Genomic DNA, 20,981 nt, shown 5'->3' with positions numbered 1-20,981 from the left:
CAGCAGCGCTTGTATATGATTCTGTCAGCACGTTGCAGAATCCAAAAACTCAAAATTCTTCAAGAAACAAAAAAAGGGCAAAGACGTTAATTTGAAAAACAAAACGGACGCTACAAAGCTTTCCTCCGTTTTCGCAATCTGTTTCTCCCTTACTTCCTGTGTAAAATCAACTACTAACTCTGCCCAGTGTTTCTATCTAGAGAAGAAATTGCTAATTAAAGTGTGTTGTCTAATAATCTACCAAAAGTCACCGGTCACCCCACAACTTTTGGAATGAAGCAAATCATGACGTACTTAATATTGGGTAAGGTCTCCTTTGGCCTGGATCACAGCATGTATCCTCCGAGGAAGGCTTTCCATCAGTTGCTGATAGGTAGCAGGTGGGATGAGAGCCCACTCCTCCTGCAAGGCGGTTCCAAGTGCGGCAGGTGAATTTGGATAAGTTGGTCTGGACCTTAAACGCCGTTCCAATTCATCCCACAGATGTTCCACGGGGTTCAAATCAGGCGATTGAGCAGACCACTGGAGTCGTACATTGTTCTCGCCATACCACGACATAACATTGGCAACTTTATGGCAAGGGGCATCATCATCCTGATAGTAACATGGGCCCATTCCAAAGAATTTCTACAATGTGGGAAGTACTGAATTGTCCAAAATGTCCAGATAATTTGCACTCATCATGTTACCAAACACAACAACAGGCGGGCCTAGGCCAAACCAACAAAATGCACCCCACCACCAAATTTCACTATTGGCACAATGCAGTCTGGTAAGAAGTGTTCCCCGGGTTGTAGCCACACCCACACCCGACCATCTGACATGAAACACGTGTAACGTGATTCATCACTCCATAACACATGTTTCCATTGGTCTAGGGTTTAATTTTGATGAGCCTTACACCATGCCAATCTTCTGGCTTTGTTCGTTGAAGTGATGTGTGGTTTGTGGGCAGCTGCTCCACCATGGAAACCAAGTGCATGCAGTTCTGTCCTGATGTGCCCAATGCAGTGTGGAACTCGTGCTGGATGGCAGATGCATTTTGACTGGTATGGACGTGGGATTCGGTACCTTGCGTTTAGGCACCAGAAGAAGTATGTGAGCTTGCATTAAGGCTGCAGTGCTGACACTGGAGATACCGATCGACTCCTTGTCGCTGGGAGAGTTCCCTCCACTAGCTTGGATTTCGGTTCATCGCGCTAATGGGTATATCACATTCCTCTTCTTTGGAAGGAATTACCTTTTGTATGAGCAATTATTATGTGCCTGCGAATAAATATGTAAAATACTGGGTATTAAGGCGGGCGATTTCCCATCCTTCACGTCTTCAAACATGTGGTACAGTTCATGTGGTCTCAGTGGCTGAGCACTGGCACGGTCAGCTGAAGACCCAGGTTGGATTCTCGGTCTAATTGTGCATTTTTCAGTCTTGAATATCATTTAAAATAAAAGTTCCAAGATATTTTTTGTAGCTGATTCACTTTCATATAGACTAACACATTGTCGTTGTGTTAACAGTAAATTTCAATAATGAACATCAAAGATGAAACAACATACCTGGGTTGTAACGCGAGCCTTCGATTTACTGATGGCTGGGCGCTAAGTTCTACCGCACTATCACTAGACAATGGGTTGCCGTAGCAAAACAGTACAGTTCTATGTGGTCTCAATATTCTCAAAGGAAATGTGGCTGGCTGTGAGTGTGGATAGTGAGGATTTATTTGTACACACACACCAATGCAAGCCTTAGATCCGTATCCCATTTTTGGCGTGATCACATTTTTTTTTTTTTTTTTTTCATTCTTTGAATTTTATTGAATTCGCATTTTAGAGAATATGATGTAAATCACTTGAATGTTTCCCCCACTTCTTATATAAATTTCAAGAAAATTTATGTTAAATATTACTAGTTGTTCACCCCAAGTTTGTCCACCAATCCCTCGATACAACCTGACGAGACTTTACTATTATAAAATAGCCTGACACAGCTGAGATGTTCACCTTTTATTATTAGGATTTTTCGAATTCATTAGCACGAAGCGCCGACCACTTTTTACAACAACAATGTATTGGCCCATAATTCTCTATCTGTTGGGCAACTTCTGGCACATAAAAATCCATTAAGTCATGAAACATCACTCGTACTCGGTGGATCTGGCACCATGACTTTTTTCTTTTTTTAACTAAAGCCTGGTCTCGAGGGAAGAAGTAGTGCCTTAGTTGAAGAAGTCACGAGGAAAGTGGCAGAGAAAATGACTTATTTTTAGAGATGCAAAAAAGCCGGCTTTTTTGAATCGATGGTTTTTTTCACATAAAAAGCCGGCTTTTTTGGGAAAAAAACGAGAATTTTGGAAATTTTGGCTTTTTTCAACTTCATGATTTTTCTATCTAAATAGCTTTCTTATAGTATATTCTATAGTTAGATAAGAATTCCATGACCTGAATGTGATATTTCGCTCTGAAATTCACCATCAAGATGGATGGAGCACATGTTTTACGAATTAAAGCTAACATGAAGAATGTAGTATTTGAGGGTAATTTTAGAGGCTATTTAACTTTATTTTAACTTTTGAGTTATCGACATCTTTTTTCTTCTCTAGTTTGTCATCCGTGTTTCATTTCTAAGAGCTTTTAGTACTCTAGCTTCTAGCGCAAAAGTTAAACTTGCCCGTTTTTCTATTTATCCGTCAAAGCGTACGTTTTTCAATATATCCGTCAAGCCATACTTCCATATTTCTGTTATACTGTAGCTGTGAAGTGATTTAGCAATAATTTTCCGGACACAACCTTGAATACCAATTTATACAAATAATCAGTAGCGGATTTAGAAAAGTACTTTAGGAGGGTTTTTTCTGATTGTTTCGTTTCCTAAAAAGTCCTAATTTTATTTGGGAAGTGCTTGAAGTTTATGAGTACAGGCATAATATTTCGTTTCGTTTATATGTTTAGCAATAATCTTCCGGATACAACTTTAAAAATCATTTTATACTGAGAATCAGTGGCGGATTTAGAAAAGTATTTTGGGAAGGGTTTCTTACTAATGTTTAGTTTTTTTAAACATTCGTAATTTTTATTTGACGGGAGCTTAAAGTTTATGAGTAAAGGCATAAATAATAGATATTTCGTTTGCTGCAGACATTCCGTAACTTTGGGGAACGGGCTTCAGTCCGAAAGACCGCCCCCCTAACCTTCGCAAAACCGTCACTGCTGGTAATTAGTAATAATAACGATTTAAAAACAATAAAAAAGGAAGTCGCCCAACTCACAGTACACGCACTATTTCTACTTTCACAGATGGAATGAAGAAAAGCTTTGTCAGAATGGTCGAATGTTGGTTGAATCCCGGACTTCCCGATAAAAACGCAAAAGCTAATCACTCAGCCATGTTTGTTGTGGAGTTGTATTTAGCTTAACTTAAATATATTCCGTAGTTTTTTTTTTTGGGGGGGGGGGGGGGAGTTCCGTAATGATATGTTGAATCCCTCTTGTTAAAAATTCAGAAAACTTGAGGATTGGGTAAACTGTGATGGTGGTTCTATAAAACTTAACTGTAGAATTTCAAGAATATACAGAACCAAAAGCTCTAGATGTGCAGCCTTTAAGTGTATCATATAAATCTAAGTATTTCTCTTATGTTTTATTTTAATTTTATTTTGTTTCAAAAAGAGAGTATGGAATATTTTGAAGTAAAAATACTACATACTATTTTGCTAGTTATATGTGTATTCTTTAAAAAGAAGTGTTTACTTTTAGGGTTGGCTGGTTTACACCAACTTTTTTTTTTTTAATAACTGGTTTAAACCACAAAAATAAAAAGAATGAAAAATGCGAATCGTGTGAACTTCATGGTAACGTTTCCAGATATCAAACCACCTGCAATAGTTTTATTTCCCTTTCACCTTTTAATCAAGGTGTCCCATGTTCAATTCTCGGTCGAACCACAAACCTTCTTTCATGCGTAACCCAAGTAGCGGTTCGGATGTCAGTTTAAGCGAAAGTCTTCTCCTTGATAACCTCGGTATTTCGTAAGGATGTTAAGCCTAAATATACGAAACAAACCAAATTGTATATTTCTGCATGCCTAAATGCGTGTTGTTTTATAAAGAAGCCAATATTGCTTAAATATATTGATAGAAATTGGCAAAATTTATCGATTGCCTACGTAGCTTCCAACATTAGCTTGGATTGGACTTTCAATGATATCTACGTACCGGTACTAAATTTGTAATTTAATACCTCAGTTTTAGCGTACTGATTATGGTACGTTGACCTTTAAATTTTACATGCAAAGCAATAACAGGATTTTCCCGTTATTGTCTTACATTTCAAGTAATGACGGGATTTTCCCAATGGCTAGGGCGGGAGATTTTCAACTTAAGAAATTTACTGACCGCACTTCTTTAAGCTTATGGGAGTTCTTCCGGCATAACCCCGCTGTTGCATAATAACATCAAGGCGAAACTAACTTATTTCTGTGAATATGTAATATAAATACATAAAGCAAAAAATCTAAGTCAAAAAAGCCTGGTTTAAACCAAAAAAGCCTGGTTTAAACATCCCCAAAAAACGGGTTTTTGGCATTTTCAAAAACAACCACGGTTCTTGCCAACTCTGCTTACTTTTGTATATAGGAGGTTAAAAAATTCTTATTATATACATTGGTTAATCCTGTGGAATTCATAATGTAAATATGTCGAAGAAAAATTGTTGGAAATATTTTTTCGAAATTCATAGTTTATTTTCGATGTTTTATATTATTATCAGCATCAACCACTAATTAAATGATTTTTTGTGTTATAGAGAAGCGATACAAAGTCTGTTTTATCAATTTAAAGCAGTATTTTGAAAAAAGCCCAAAATTTCCCAAGCAAAAAAGCAAAGCAGAAAAAACCGAGTTTTTTTTCCAAAAAAGCCGGTTTTTTTTTCCGAGCCCTTGCATCTCTACTTATTTTTACCAACAGTCACAATAGCGGAAAGTGATGACCACACCACGCAGTAATAGGGTAAGTACAAGAACATATGAGTCCACCATTTTGTGTATGTATATTGCACTTTGTAGTAAGTTGATATATCAATATACTTCAGTTAGAGCAATGGTTTTTCAGAGACGCATGCTGAAATGTTGCCCAAAATCAAATTGAACCAATCAATGCACTTTTGATTCGTTCTTGTCAAAAGTACTTTTACATCCAGAAACATGCTTGTAGTAATTAATGGATTCAAAACATTAACAAAAGTACATGGATAATCATTTTGATTATTGATTCAATTTGTCTTAGATCAATTTGCGAAGTTTAAACACCCATTTAAGGAAATTTAGTTAAATAATTAAAATTGTTATACAGGATGGTCCAAAAGTGTGGAAATGCCCTAGTAAGTGGTAAACGCTGCAAAAGATAACCAAAGTAACAATGTAGGTGGGGAATAAGGATGGAGAAAAATGTGTGACGACACATCAAAATCACGTCCGACATTTTGAATTTTACGCAATTATCTTAAATGGAAACCACAGCATGCGGTGTCATTTCAACAACAAATTTTCCTATAAATTAAATGGCACTGTCATTTTTGCTCTAGCGTTAACTATTATGAAGTTTTGACTGTTTTTTTGTTGTGTCCTCAACAAAAGGAGTTAGTTATACGGGAAGAAGAATAACGCGCTGTTACAGAACGTGTTCAATGCGTTCGCCATTGTCGATTGCCAGATGCATTCTGAGTTCCCTAGTCACGTAAAAATTTTGCGCAAAGTGTCGGCTTTAATGTTGGAACATGCGTACACAATTCGTTCCTTGAGATGCTGAACATTCCTAATTTTCACCGCATACACAATAGACTTCGCAGACCTCATAGGTAGTAGTCCAATGGTGCCAGGTCAGGGGAACGAGAATGCCATTCTTCAGTACCTCACCAACCAATCCACATAAAAAAAAAAAAAAAGTAGGGTGCTACTTATTTACTGACATAATACGTATGATTAAGGTGCGACTAACACTACTTTCACGAGCTAGACTAGGCATGCTTCCCTTGAGACTTTTACTGAATGATGCCAACACTATCACGATTATTGCCCCGTCTGTCGCTGTGCGTGGTCTACCCGTCTTGGGACGATCTGCTAAAGATCCGGTTTCTTCGAATTTCTTCCGCACTTTGAACACAGTATCATTGCAGAGACATTGGGAGCCCTTTCCAGGTGACAGTGGTTAAAATTGTCTGCAATCTATCTGGTGCTTCATTCTCCAGAGGATCACCACGATCCCAATGCACTCTGCATGCGTCACGGCCATTTTCTGCTAGTAAGTCTCCTGCAACGATACAAACACACGAACACCCATAATTTTGCAATGGTTAGCGCACAGTACCAATCAACTTCTACGAAAATTTGCTATTAAAGTGATATATCAAAATATATTAAAATTTGCTATGGTTCCCATTTAATACAATCGCATAAAATTCAAGATGGCGGGCGTCATTCCACCCCTATTCTCCACCTAGATTACTTTGATTATGTTTTGAGTATTTACCACTCACTAGGGCATTTCCACATTTTTGGACCTTCCTGTAATTCCATACGAATTATAAGGGGAAGATACGAGGAAAGTGGCGCCACCTCTTGATGACTGATGCTGTTTTATACCCATCTTCATAGCTATCAAATTGGTCTAACTTTTAATTGTTAAGTTTTCCAGTTACATTTTTCTAAAACGCATAATTAAGAATTATTAATTCAAAGTTAAATTCATTTCGTAATTTTATTTTGTAAGTAGGCTACATAACAGGCAAATATCGACTGAAATCCTCAATAATAATAATAATAATAATAATAAGTTTGTTTTCTGAAATACATGTTCTTTGTACAGTAAACTAAGAATGTCTATTATGCTGAGATCATTGTCATATGTGTACATACTAATTGCTTTACAACGACACTTGATGTTACCTGGTATACTTTTATGTTTTAACCTGACTTGAACATATAATATTTGTGAAATGAGTTAACTGAAGAAACTGCACACAAAAATGTAAAACAGTTGTAACTTAATTTCAGTCTACCCTCGTTTAGCAAAAGGTTTTTTTATTCTTTAGTTAAGTTGGCCACACGTTTGATTTTGAGTTCAAGGTCCCTTTCAGCAGCGAGTCGATATGAGACATGGACCTACGGCTTAACGTGGGATCCAAGTCATATCATACAAGCTCCAATCGAGAATCGAACCATGGTCTCCCACGTCAAAGGAGCGTACGTTAACCGCTTAATCACGAGAAAGCTCTGGCCATACGCTTGTAGGAACAGAGGTCTCTTCGCTATTGAGCCGAGCTAAACAGCTCTTTTGGGTTTTGTTCACCGACAATCAAAAAACCAGCTACGTCCACAGAGACAGAAGATATTCATATGAAGGTCTATAAATAGAGATGTTTAGTTTAACGTATCATTACGGAATACTAGATTAAAGATTTCACCACTTGACTAATACTGTTGCCTGACTGATTTGTATTTACGTGCTTTATCAGTAGCTAGATTATATAGATTAACACAAACCGTTTAAAGAATGATTCAAACCATTGTACTGAGTTCAATGATCTTCCATTAGGACCTAGTGCACCAAAGATATATGCAATAGTCACTAAGACAAACAAGGAAAGCAACAATGCAAAACATGAATGTATTGTTAAGACTGCGTAACAGAAGAAGGAAAACTATAACAATAATGCGCTTTTTTTTATGCGGGATCCGGCACAAAGACCTCCCGTATTTAGAGTGGGCACTGTGTAACTTGTGGTGGGAATATGGCGCCAGAGAGGGTATCGATCGATAGCGATATACGTGCCATTTTCAGTAGTCGCAATGGTGTAGCGCGGTGAGCATTGTGCGTTTGTTGTGGAGGAGGTATTCGTAGTGGTGGTTCTGTGATTATTATTCAGCGAGTATTTCGCATTTGGTTTGGACTTGGTTGACATGATTCTGTTCCGCATAGAAAAACTATTCAAGTTTGGGTATCGCACTTTAGAGCAACAGATTTTGCACTGAGAAGAAAAACATCGCCTGGCCGGTCTCGGACCGTCAGAACGCCAGAAAATGTGGCGCGTGTGAGAGTGTTCATCCAGCAATCTTCAAAGCGTTCAGCACTTAAACAGGTCGGCTGACTAGTTTTCACAGAACCATCATTATGAAAATATTCCTCCACAACAAACAGCCGATGCTCACCGCGCCACGCCATTGCGACTAGTGAAAATGGCAAGTATACCCCTATCGATCGATACGCCCCTCCACCGTCGTATCTCCATATCCCCACCACAACTCACACAGCACTCTCCAAGTAGGGGAGGTCTTTTTGCTGGACCCTGTACATTCACTTTCCGATTGTTTAGACGTGCTAGCAGACTACAATCGCTATTTCACTTCATAAAGCGATGACATCGGAAATTCCGCAACCATCTACTATAGCTGCTCTTACGCTCAGAACCTTTGGTGCATGTGTTGAACGTAATACGGTGGTTTGCACTGTACCTTAAACTGTAGGACTGTCTCGGTGCTCCAAAGGGACGGTAAACTCCAAGAAATAAACAAATAATCATATCTTACGTTCAGCTCAATTTTGCATCTCAAATACTGTTACCTTCTTAATTTGTAAGCAACAGGGGCCAGTATAGGCTTATCATTCCAAATACTAATACAGTATGGGTTACCTAAGACCATCATTAGTTACATGAAAGAAACTTACAATGTTACATAAATGACCAACTTATGAACTATAGTGAACCTGTCCATTATCAGTTGACCGCCATTGGTTCCCATAAAATTAGGCAAACGCAATGCTAATTGTAGTCCAACTCTACATATTCCACTTTCAAGAGCATTATGTTTGATATGATTAGTACAGTTAAAGATGGCAACTCACAATGGCACTCTATCAAATATGTCACAAAATGCACAATACTGCTTAGTATAATTTTCATATTATATGTAATTAGTAAAAATCTATTGGCATTGCTTAATAATTCATAAATGATTATTAGAAGATTACCTATGCGTTAAAAAAAAGTAAAAATTATTAGTGTCTCAACTAAATATAATAATGAAAAAAGGAACAAACCCATATTTGAGATATCAATATATGTAGGAAAGCTCAAAATTAACTACTGAAGACAAATGACCAGAAATTTTATTTATATATATGTATATGTATGTTTGTGACTTAATACCTCTTGAACATATTACCGATCTCGGTGAAATATTCAACATACATGAGGTTCGGGCCTGGGATGGTTCTTGTCATTTTACTTTGACGGTACAACTTAGGGGAGGGGAGGAGGAGATATGTAAGTGATCGAAAATGATTGATATTAGTGTCGAATCCATGGTTTTCGGGGTCGCTGAGACGAACACTGACACTTCCGACGCCATTTAAATCCAATTCAGGCCCGCAACTTGGCAGAGGGGGAGATATATAAAAATGATCGACATAAGTAATAGTAAAAAATGACGGACTAACGGAACATATACAAATATTGCGTTTGGAAAATACAGTCTTTTAGTGGGATGTCCCACTTTCCTCAATAGGCCTAGCTTTTAGACGTAATACGAAAATATTTACGTAACCATGTGTAAATGTGAGGTTATTACTGTGCATATATATAAATTGCTGGAAGTATTCTTCCGTACACTTTTCGATACATTCATGCGCGTGTCACTACATTTTCTGATATATGCTACAATATCCTCGTGTCAATATTATTTTGGCCGTATATTTGTCCGGAGATTTGAACGTTTTGTGGTCTGTTTCTGCAGATTATTTCCTCCACAGAGCTCAGTAGCAAGTAATACTGTCTTTTGAGATAAGGAGGGGCGCGGTGGCTCAGTGGTAGAGCGTTCATCTTTGATGCGTGGGATCCCTGGTTCGAGCCCAGCTTGTGCCAAGTGGACTGTGGTGGACAAACACCGTGCCCGTGATTTTTCTCGGAGTTCTCCCGTTTCCTCCGACTTTATTAATTCCATCATTGCATTCATTTCTCATCAACGTCTCCTTTAGGTTAGTCGGGACAGCCGTAAAACTGAAAGACTTCATTTCATTATTTCTTCTTGAGATAACAAACACTTGTCCAAGTTGGTGATCTGTGGATGGGGTGAACGAAAGAGGGACGCAGATCTTTTGGTAGAAAACGGGTCAAGAAATTCTTGATATGATCAACACTATCGGAGGCGTGTCATATGGCGCCATTGTGCCAGAAGTATTCTTGTGTAAGCTCACTGCCATCTATGTAGTTGTTTTAGGAAGACTAAAAATGTTTCCATCAATGTTCTTTTTCAAAGGATATTGGTCCAATAAGAACCTTTTGCCTTCGTAGTGTTGTTTCATTCAATACATGACGGGGTTTTTAACGCCCAAATCTTTGCGTTTGACAGTTTACATATTGTAAGAGAGAAAAATTAAGCTTCATGGGTAAATCAGCGCCTTTCTCCACTTGGCTGAGAAACCAAATGCAATACTACTCATGTTTCGTTAAGTAAAATCAACACACGGGTTTATAGATGCTATTTACCGTCATACGAAGAAAATTTTCACGTTTTGTGCATTATTTAAACGCACTTGCATATTGCTTGCTGCCACGATCACAAATTTAGAACTAACTACAAAATGGGATACCCCAATGAAAGACTGTACAACGAAATAAATCCATTATTTTAAAGAAGCGTAACTACAAAGTGGGATACCTTAATGAAAGACTGTACAACGAAATAAATCCATTATTTTAAAGAAGCGTTTCCTGTTTCTTGGCTAAGAAAATCAAATTTGAATTTAAGCGCAATCTTCTTCACCTGCATGCGGATTAGTTCCTTTTTGCATCATTTAGTTTCAATATAGAATATACTCATTAATATATAAACTCTGAGAATAAGAATCTAATTACCATCTTTCATCCAACAAGGATTTCATTACATGTAACATTTTGACATTCTATAAAAATCTTTTGTAAGAAAATACAATACAAATATAACACTCTAACATGCTACAAAAATTTTTTGTATGAAAATACATTATAAAATTCTAATCAAATATGTAACCCTATTTGGCTTTGGTACAGTCACCAGCACAAGTATATATTTACTATTGAATAGAAAAATTTATTCGTATAAATAAATAATTTCAGATTATTCGAATGTGATTATCTTTGCGTTTAAAAACTTTACAATTTGCTATATGATTTCGTTAGTATCAAAACAAGGCACCAAATTTCAATTCACAAGAATGATCTAAGAAGATATTAAGAACGTATTTCTGGTTCACTCTTCAGAATGAAAATTCGTCTGTTATTGTTTGGTGTGTTTGCGATAATGAAAATTGTTACTAATACCTCAAGGTTGCTGTAAGCTGTAGTCACTTACGCCAAGAATTATTATACTGGAAATAGCTTCAATATTCCTTAACTTCTTTACAAGTTGAAAGCAATGTATTTGAATCATGCAGGATCAAGAATTCAGCATTAGATTTGGATAAGGTGGCTCGGGCGAATAATGGGATCATATAATAAAATGTTTTACTGAATGTACAGAAGTCACAAAGTATTTAGTTTGACCTAAAATATAGTGTTGTTCAAAACCTTCTGGACGTCCAACTCTCTTTATAAAACCCATATAATTTAATCTATAAACGGAAGTAGAGGAAACAAACATGATATCTCTTTACCTATTAAAGGTCTTTATTTTAATCCAAATTCTGGAGGGTTCTACGTACAGTTGTGAGTAACCAGAATTTTTTGAACAGGACTGTACACAGGATTTAGAAATCAAAGTAAATGACTTCATTTTACGTAAGTATAAGATCTGGCAACGATGACTTCTGAAAGTCTTCTTGACTAGGAACCATGAAAGAATCAGTACTAACAGTGAACTTTCATGCAAATAATTTGAATGCTATTCCAGTGTTACTTAATATATGTCTCCAGTGTTACTTAATTCACAAAATATTTAGCTGAGCGAGCGAAGGGGGGTTAGAAGCCCCGCAGTGCTCGTGGTTTTCTACCTTTATCACACTTTAGACAAAAACAAAGTGCTCGGTTCTGGAGCCATGAAACTAGTTGGCGGAGATACTAAATGCCATCCGTACTTCCAAGACGGGTTGCAGAAAGAACAAATTAAAATTATTGGTACTGTACAATAGATCGTTATTCTTTGTCTATTTGTAACAAGGGTGTGAAGAGTGAAACCGAAATACTAGTTGATTATCAGGTAACTATTTAAGAATTAGGCCACAGCCTATATCGTTTTCCAAAAATATCAATACGCAATACTCCTATAGACCAATCACTTTACTCAGCTTCAGAGGTTTATTCTCAACGTCTGCACAAGTCATAATTCTCAGTTATTATGTTTTCCACAGAATACTCACTAACTTCTGACTATAGTGTATGTGCCTAATTCTTCTGGGATTATTTCTCCCTGACCCTTCCCACAATAAAAACCAACCTTAGCCTTATAGTTGCAAATTTGGGGGATTCCGGAACTCGAGCAAAATTATGCCATCTCTCATGTTTTTCTAAAAATCGAACTTCAGGATCAACAACATAATTATAATTACCTGACAGATACTTATTTTCTACTTTTCAGTTAATTCATTAGCTATTATTAATAACCAAAAAAAAAAAAAAAAAAAAGCAAAGATGAAATGTGTTACACAGTTATGTAATGTCTGTTACAATGGTGTTTGCATAATTTCAGTGTACTTTTATCAGCTTAAAAATGATGTTCTTTTCACCAGATTTTTCCTAATAATAAATTTTAAATAGTCTATTTTCTTTCATTAACACATATTGGGAACCTGCTGTCCTTTGTTGATGGGAAACTGAGGAAGAAAAGATATATTGTAAAATATTTTCTGTCAGATATCTTGGAACATGGGTCACTTTCCAAAGTTTGAGGTGCATTTCCTTTGCATCCACTACATTACTTGCACAAATACCTTTCAAAAGATATTAACAAAACTATGTTAAGAATTATAGCATCACATGATTTAACACAATCATTACATAAGGCACTGAATTCATTGTCAGATGCTTATTTTTAGTTTTCATATTTCCAGCTTATAAAAACACAGTCTTTATATTCTCATTACGTCTTGAGGTTGTTATCCTGGTCCACTGTATCTTGCGAAGTAACCTATTTAGAAGAAGAAGAAAAAATCTCAGAAAAATGGTGTTTCATAAACATATTTATTTATTCATTTTTTACAAGAGGTCTCATAATTATACGTAAACTACGATTCATGGTAGTTTTTAAGATATCACAGTGCATTTTGTTTTTTGATATCAAAAAGCAAGTTTGTTGAACTGGCTTGTTTACTTCCGGCGAGGCTACACTGATTCCTCACGATTTGACAGCGCTGGTTGACTCTTCGTTCACCCAGCGTCACTCATTTGAAATTTGTTTCTCCCTCTGGGGACGTGTTAAGCTAATTGGAAATAAGGGGTGCACGTTTTCCTCTATCTTTCCCAATCTATTTTCCACAAAGCAAAAATATTTACAGACGGGATCCTGATACTTTCTTATAGATACAAAGGGTGATCAGAAAGTAACGTTACAAAGCGTGCAGTGAAACGTGTATATATGATTTCATACAAGCAATACAGCCGCCAACAGATAATACATTTTGACATAATCTCCGTATCGGTTGAGGCACTTGTCGCATCGTGGGATGAGTTTGAAAATTCCCTCCTGGTAAAAATTCTGTCCTTGTGTGTTTAACCACGTTGTTCTGAAGTGTTTCACGTGCCCGTCTAAAGCGAAACGACGGCCTCCTAGGTGCATCATCACGTGCGGGAACAGGTGAAAGTCGCTAGGAGTGAGATCTAGGCTGTAGGGACGGTGGTCGATGGTGTCCCAGCGAAACTGCTTCAAGAGCGTGGGAATCTTCTAGACTATATGTGGGCGCGCGTTGTTGTGAAGGAAGATGACGGCCTCGGTGAGAAGTCCTGGCCGTAAACCTCGACCAGCTGCCGGTGAATTTCAGTCGCGATTACATGTTTAGCTCTCAGAAATCGAATAACTGAGCGGACTTCTTCGCGAGATTAGTTTTCCAAACAAGTCGCCATTTGTGTGTATCTACGACTAGCGCCGTAGGTAGCAGGTGTTGAAACTCTGAGCAGTTGCCAACTCCATGTATTAAAATTACCGCACACTTCTCATTCCTTTATAACCGACGAAACTCCAGAAATATCGACTTTGTAACCTTAGTTTCTGATTCTCCCTCGTAAATTTGGATCAATAATAAGAGGATGATACCTCAACAACGTCCTTCAAATTATACGCTATTATTAGCGTTTAACGAAAAAACAATATCTAAAGCTAAGACATATATAAGTTGGTAGAACTGATCGAGTTGAACAAAATGATATAATCACTACGAAACCTCATATGTAGTTTTCAAGAAAAATTATTTTTTTCTGTAAACCTAAAAAATTATACGCAATACATTAAGATGAAGCTGATATTGAAAAACACCTTCATCAAGATTTTTGTTATGACACTCGCAAGAAGTCAGAAGACAGTAGGTTGGTGAGATATAGACTAAAATTATTATTCACTCTTTAAGCTTTATTTTTTTTTTTTTTTGTTTGTTTTGTTTTTCGTGTAAGCAGGAGCGCACCCACGTGCGGATCCACTGGGTCCGGACCCCCCCCCCTTCCCCAGCTTCGTAACTCAACATACATTGGTACATTTGCTTAATAACCCTATAATTGTTTGGCAGAGAAATGCTTGATGTAGCGTAAACATTTGATCTTACCTTTCATCTGTACTCATTCTTAATAATCTAGTTCGTATGACAGGGTGTCTATTAAAATTTCAAAATGAAATTTCGTGACCTTTTCTTTACCAAACCATAAAATTTCGTAACATTGTCAAGTACGAATTTGGGTGCGAATTAAACCGAATTTTCATACATGCGATAGAAGCATACTTTGGTTGCGATTTGGTAGCGTCTAAAGCCGAACATAGACATTTTTGGTGGTGAATTTTGACGTCTTATAGAACAAAATTTTCCAGTCTGCACTTATACTCCTATTTCTACAGATAAAAAAATCCGTGACCCAAAAGCTAAATTTCGTAACTTTTTCTTGACTTTCATGACCGTTTTTTGATTTCATGATTTTCGTGACCAATAGACACTCTGTATGATTTTTTCTGAGATTATGGGTGGCAGCACTTTTCGGGTATAGTATAACATTAGTTCAACACTGCATAAACATACTTTCTTGTAATATTGGGTCCGCCAAAACTTTGGGCCCCTCCCAACCAAGGTTTTTGGGTGCACACCTGCGTGTAATTATAATATGTATTGTCCAAAAGAACAGACACATCGTTGCTGCGCCTCGAAGAACCGCTATGTGTTAAAACCACAACTTTTCAGGAGAAGCAAAAAACATTCCGAACTTAAAATTTTACCAAAAATACACAGAAACACTTGAAAAATATAATAAAACTGGTTCTGCGTATATTATGCACTGGGCATTGTTGTAGCTCGCTTCAACAGTATTATATTACTATTTTTGTGTTTATGTAGCACATGTCGGTTTATCTTTTGCGCCTTTATAAGCACATAGAGGATCACTACGTAAGTGATTAGAACTTGAAGCCTTTAATTTCAATCAATTATTTTTTCATTGTTGTTTCGAAACAATTGAATATTCACTTATCACATTATAAGGGACGCTGCCTCAGAACTTTCAGATTTATTTGAACGGCATAACTTATTTTTGTCAAACACGTCACATAGCGGTCCTTCGAGGCGCAGCGACGACATATCAATTGATAGATTACATCAAGCTCAACACAATGAAATGGTTGTGGTAAATTATCATGAGCAATTTCCCGAAAATCGTGAAAAACAAATTTTTAATGTTCTAAAATATATGTCATTTGTTTCCCCAACACTAAGTGATAGTTTTTATTCAACTGAAACATACTGCTTATTAATTTATGTTTTGTACATGTAAAACAACATTATTAACTAATAAATAACGTAAATGAATGAACAACTTAAATTAGAGATCATGTTACAGAACAATAAATCACAAATATTTCTCGTCTTGTAATTTAGGGGGAGAGGTGGCTCAGTGGTAGAGTGCTTACCTCTGGTGCGTGGGGTCCCTCGTTTGTGGTGGTGGACAACATCGTGTCTGTGGGTTTTCTCGAAGTACTCCCGTTTTTCCCACTTTCTCATTCCACTAATTCTTCCAGCAACATTAACTTGCTGGAACACATTCACCTGCACATCATCGCCCCGCTTAGCTTAACGGGCATAATCGTGAAACGTTAAACTGAAACTCCATTTTCGCCTTATAATTAAACTCTCCTCAACAATACACAAAACAAAATATAAAAAGTAGCAACAATGTTCAGGGACTTGGAATGAAGATGATGAACGACAGAAAAAAATGAAATCTTAATTTAAATGTCCCATGGTTATGCCATTTAGATTAAAGCAGCAGATGGAAGATTGATGAAAGAAAATGAAATCTTTAAGTTTTACGTCCCACGGTTATGCCGGTTAGGCTAAAGGAGACGGTGATGATGAGAAATGAATGAAATGGTGCAACGAAAAAAGTGGGAAGAAAAGGAAGAACCCCGAGAAAACCCACACATACGGTGTTTGGCCACCACAAAGCCCACTTGGCGCGAGCTGGGATCGAACCAGAGACCTCACGCACTAGAGGTGAACGCTCTACGGCTGAGCTACCGCGACTCAACATCAAGAGTTAAGGACTGAGCTAAAGTACGAATACGATACGAACAGTAATACGAATACGATACAGGATCCCACCTTCTACCACCTGCCCATATATGACTTTTTTTTTTTTTTTTTTTTAACTGAAGAAACTCGCTGAAGGGAGACTGAATTTATTGCACTTTTCTCAAATTCTGAAAACTGGTCTGATAGGAGTTTAAATTCACTTGAATACCGGATCCCACATTCTCCCAGCTGCCCTAGGGAACTCGTCTTAAACTCAGGAAGCTCTTTGATAGGTTTGAATTTACTGGAGTACTTATCTTCATTTCCCCCCAGTTGCACATAGATGACCTTCCACAAACTTTAGACACTATTTGATGTAGTTCGAAATGAATCGAAATGCTGCGTAAAAATCATTCAGTTTAACGTCCAAAAATTATACCTGTTAGGCTAAGGGAGACGAATCATTACGGCAAGTGAATGATGATGGAACAACTGGTGGAATGATACTGTAGGAGGAAACGGGAGTACCCGACAAAACCCTACGGATACGATGTCGTTAACCACAAACTTACTTGGCTGGGATCGAACCATATACTCCAAACACCAGAAGTAAACGCTCTACCACTGAGTCACCGTACCCCATTGATGGAATACCAGTGAGTCACTATACCCCCTTGATGGAATACCACTGAGTCACCGTACCCCCTTGATGGAATTCCACTGAGTCACCGTACCCCCCTCGATGGAATTCTAATTTACTGCAGCATCGGATACTACTTTTCCCCAAAGACTTGAATAATTACTACCCGTAGTTTTAAACTTAAACATACCCACAGCATATGTAGGAGGACTGTGCATGTTTTATTGTTTAACTTTGAAAATGTGGATGTAGTCACCATAGATCACGAAATAACAGTAATTCTTGATTCCTCATACTCACCTCTTCATCTGAACTCGCAGCATTAAAAACCATTTTCAAAGGTTTAAGCTTAAAGTGTTCTTTCACATGTGTCTTAAGTCTCAATTCATCTGTAAAAGTTCTCTTACAAAGATTACAGGACAAATCTTTTGTGTCTATCTGATCTAGACTTTCTGGTTTTTTAATCCTGAAATAACATTACAGAAAATAGTTAATGGTCTTATTGTAAAAAATTGTGAAATACTTGCAGTGTATTACAAGAGTTCAATAAAATAAAAGCTAATATGAAAATAAAGTATACACATACCCTTGAAGTCTCCACAAACAGTAGTCCATAAGTCAATATATTTCGGACAAAAAGCTACGCCAATCTTGAGGACAAGAAAGAGTCAAATCACATGATAAGTCATAAAACGAGACACAAAAGAAATATTATCTGAACTTACACAAACTTAAAATATCCGCGTTCTTATATTCAACATGTTGTCTGGAAATATCTCGTGGACATATGGTGTTGGTTAGTATACACGTCTTCGGCACAGGAAACCCGGTGGGAGCTCGTGTGGTTCAGATTCTACGTAAATCTGTAAGTCTACGTCTCATATACCCACGACGATAAAAAAAAAAAGAAGCTAAACTACAATCCAACATCATGCCCGATTTTATGTGGACACTGTAGCACACAAGAAAACTCATTATGATCTTAGAGGAGATATTTTAAGGTGTTGCTATATGAAGCGTTCCAGATAATAAAGAGTGAACTCAACGAAGGCTTGTTTCCTAAAGGTGTACTCTGAACTTTCAATATAATAGTTCACTTTATTTTGAAATTATATATTTCTGAGAGAAAGAGGAACAATCCACTATAGGCACGAGAACTATCACAAAGCAGTTTGGCACTATTACTCGAACACCTCAAATGTTGTTTCCAAGCGTTCAGATTGCATGCACCTTTTGTTCACCGTCACTATCCGGAGGGGGCACTATGGCTCAGTGGGAAATCGTTTAACTATGGTGTATGGGATCCCTGGTTCGATACCCGTCCAAGTAAGTTTGTGGTGGACAACATCGTGTCAGTGGGTTTGCTCGGGATAATCTCGTTTCCTCCCACACTTCATTTCACCAATTCTTCCATTATCAATCTCTTACCTTAATCATCCATCTCCCATAAAAGGCATAATTGTGGGGCGTTAAATTGAAGCATTTCATTTCTTACTACCGGACATATTATTTAATAATTCTTCGTTTCTATTCCTATATATATCTATCTATTAAAGTGCTACAATAGCAATTAAAAGCGCCCGAGCTCCAACCTATAACTTTGGCTTTCAAATCTTTCATTTAAGGTTATGTGTGATTTCACGTTCAACAGACAAACATTTTAAGTACGAGTACTTTAAACAAATCAGTTAACTAGATCTTTTTCATAAAGCGTATGATATAAAATTATTGTTCAAAGCCTTTGTATTTTAATAAGCCTTCTCTCAAATCAATGCACGTGAATTGTGCTTCCATCTTCCGAGTTCTTTTAAACTATATGTTTGTGGTCAATTCTTTCGACAACGAGATCTCGGAAACTGCAGGCTCTAGAAAGATGACGTTTTCACTGATCGATTCGAGATTTTGCGTAGATTGTCCAGTTCTAATTAAATATTTAAAAAAACATGGCCATTATTTATTTATTACATTTTTTAGGGTACACTGGAAGCGTTGAAATTTTTTAAAAAAAACTAAAGCATCATATCCTACGCGTTATACATTCCAACACCACACTTGTATATACGGTTTGCATATGTCTCAGGCATTTGTTTCATGGCCAAATAATAATGAAAAAGGAACGATGATAATTTCTCCAGTCTAAGCAGTAAGATGAATCTTTATTTTTGGAGTGTTTTGCCCAATGAACACTATATGTAACTGCCATTATAATTAATTGTGTATGTAATGTATTTGCTTATTGCATACTGCATGAAAGAAGAGAGAAAACACTGGTTATGCATGAATTAGAAACTCCAACCGGAAGTAGGCTGAAATCTTGCAAACGGTGCGAGATATTGAAATAAAAATAATCGATAAAATCTCCCCTTTATGATACGCCTTGTCGATTTTTTTCAAGACTTCTTTCACTTGTGTCTGTAAAGGGACATGTACAGATGTAAGAATTGAGAAGGATATTTATGCTAATATGCGAATGATGCGCTGTATATCAACGCAGGTTCAGCTAGTACCAAATATAATTTTACATAAGTATTGTTTTTATCCCCTTTTTTACTTTATACTTTGAAGATGGGCGTAATTTTGTTCGAAACAGTATGGGGAAGAAGTTAAAACATCTTGCACTCAATTATACGCTACTTCCTCTCCTTCAAGAAAATAGTGAAAACATAGAAACATAACTCTTTCGCTAAACCCATCATTAGATAATTACAAGGAAGAAAAAATAAAAGTAACTGGGCATTCAAACAGGGGGAGTAATCAGAGAGCGATCATTAAATATTTGCTGAAAAACAGTATGGCAGTAACATAAATCTATATAGTTATATGAAGGGATCAGCTTCATCATTTTCAATTTTGTCACGTGAAAGTGAGTTTAAACGCGATCGTGAAAGCCTGAAAAATAACCAGCAAAAACTATCACTACACCAGATATTGATGAATCAGAATGCAGATCTTTAGTGCAAATACATAATTTTCGGAAAAACCAAACTGATTTTATGCGTATCTGTATACTATTACACTTTACAGTGAAATAGCACTAAAGAAAAAAAAAATTCTGATTCTTCACCTCCAAAAAAGGTTATGTGTATTAAGTCTGTAGAAATAATCATGGATCCAAGGATCCTAAAGGTATCTTTCACATTGAGTATCTTCCACTTACAGTTAGAACTATTACCGATGAATGAATACAATGTAAAGCTTTTGGACAAAAAAAAAAAAAAAAAAAAAAAAAAAAAATAAAAAATAAAAAATAAAAAAATAAAAAAAATTAAAATAAATAAATAAATGTAGGATTTATCTACGAATTAACTCCTCTTACCTCACGACAATGTTCGCTCCCTTACGGGTACTGTCGCTATGGTCAAAATAAATAAAAAATAATTTTAAAAAAACGCAAATGCTGTGCTGGGCCATGAAGAAATTTGTGATATTAATGGGCAAGATACGTTATTGGTTGTCACTTTCGTTCTTCTCGCAGTGGATGACCACTCACAGCAAAAATGGATTATCTCAGACAAAAATCGAGAAAACATCGACCTTTAACAGTCACGAAACTGCCAAGGTCCTAAACATCCATCACCAAAAGTGATAAACAATTTGGAGAAAGCTGGCTACAAAAAGAA

The 20,981-nt window shown here is 36.8% G+C and overlaps 1 protein-coding gene across 1 annotated transcript in view; it reads right to left on the bottom strand.

The window, feature by feature from the left end:
- Positions 1–6,718: 6,718 nt before the first annotated feature.
- Positions 6,719–20,981, bottom strand: part of LOC145684184 (uncharacterized) — a 61,927-nt gene continuing 47,664 nt past the window's right edge. Inside the window, exons 7-8 of the mRNA XM_081756199.1 lie at positions 17,662–17,827; positions 6,719–13,150 (exon numbers count right to left, since the gene is read on the bottom strand). Coding sequence (XP_081612325.1) covers positions 13,103–13,150; positions 17,662–17,827 — 214 coding nt within the window. The 3' untranslated portion in view covers positions 6,719–13,102. The remainder of the gene's footprint in view (positions 13,151–17,661; positions 17,828–20,981) is intronic.

Source organism: Thermobia domestica, chromosome 4, assembly GCF_964235325.1.
Source record: "Thermobia domestica chromosome 4, izTheDome1.hap1.1, whole genome shotgun sequence".
Classification (NCBI taxonomy): domain Eukaryota; kingdom Metazoa; phylum Arthropoda; class Insecta; order Zygentoma; family Lepismatidae; genus Thermobia; species Thermobia domestica.
The sequence above is the reverse complement of the archived record's forward strand: the minus strand, read 5'-3'. Positions and strand labels throughout refer to the sequence as shown.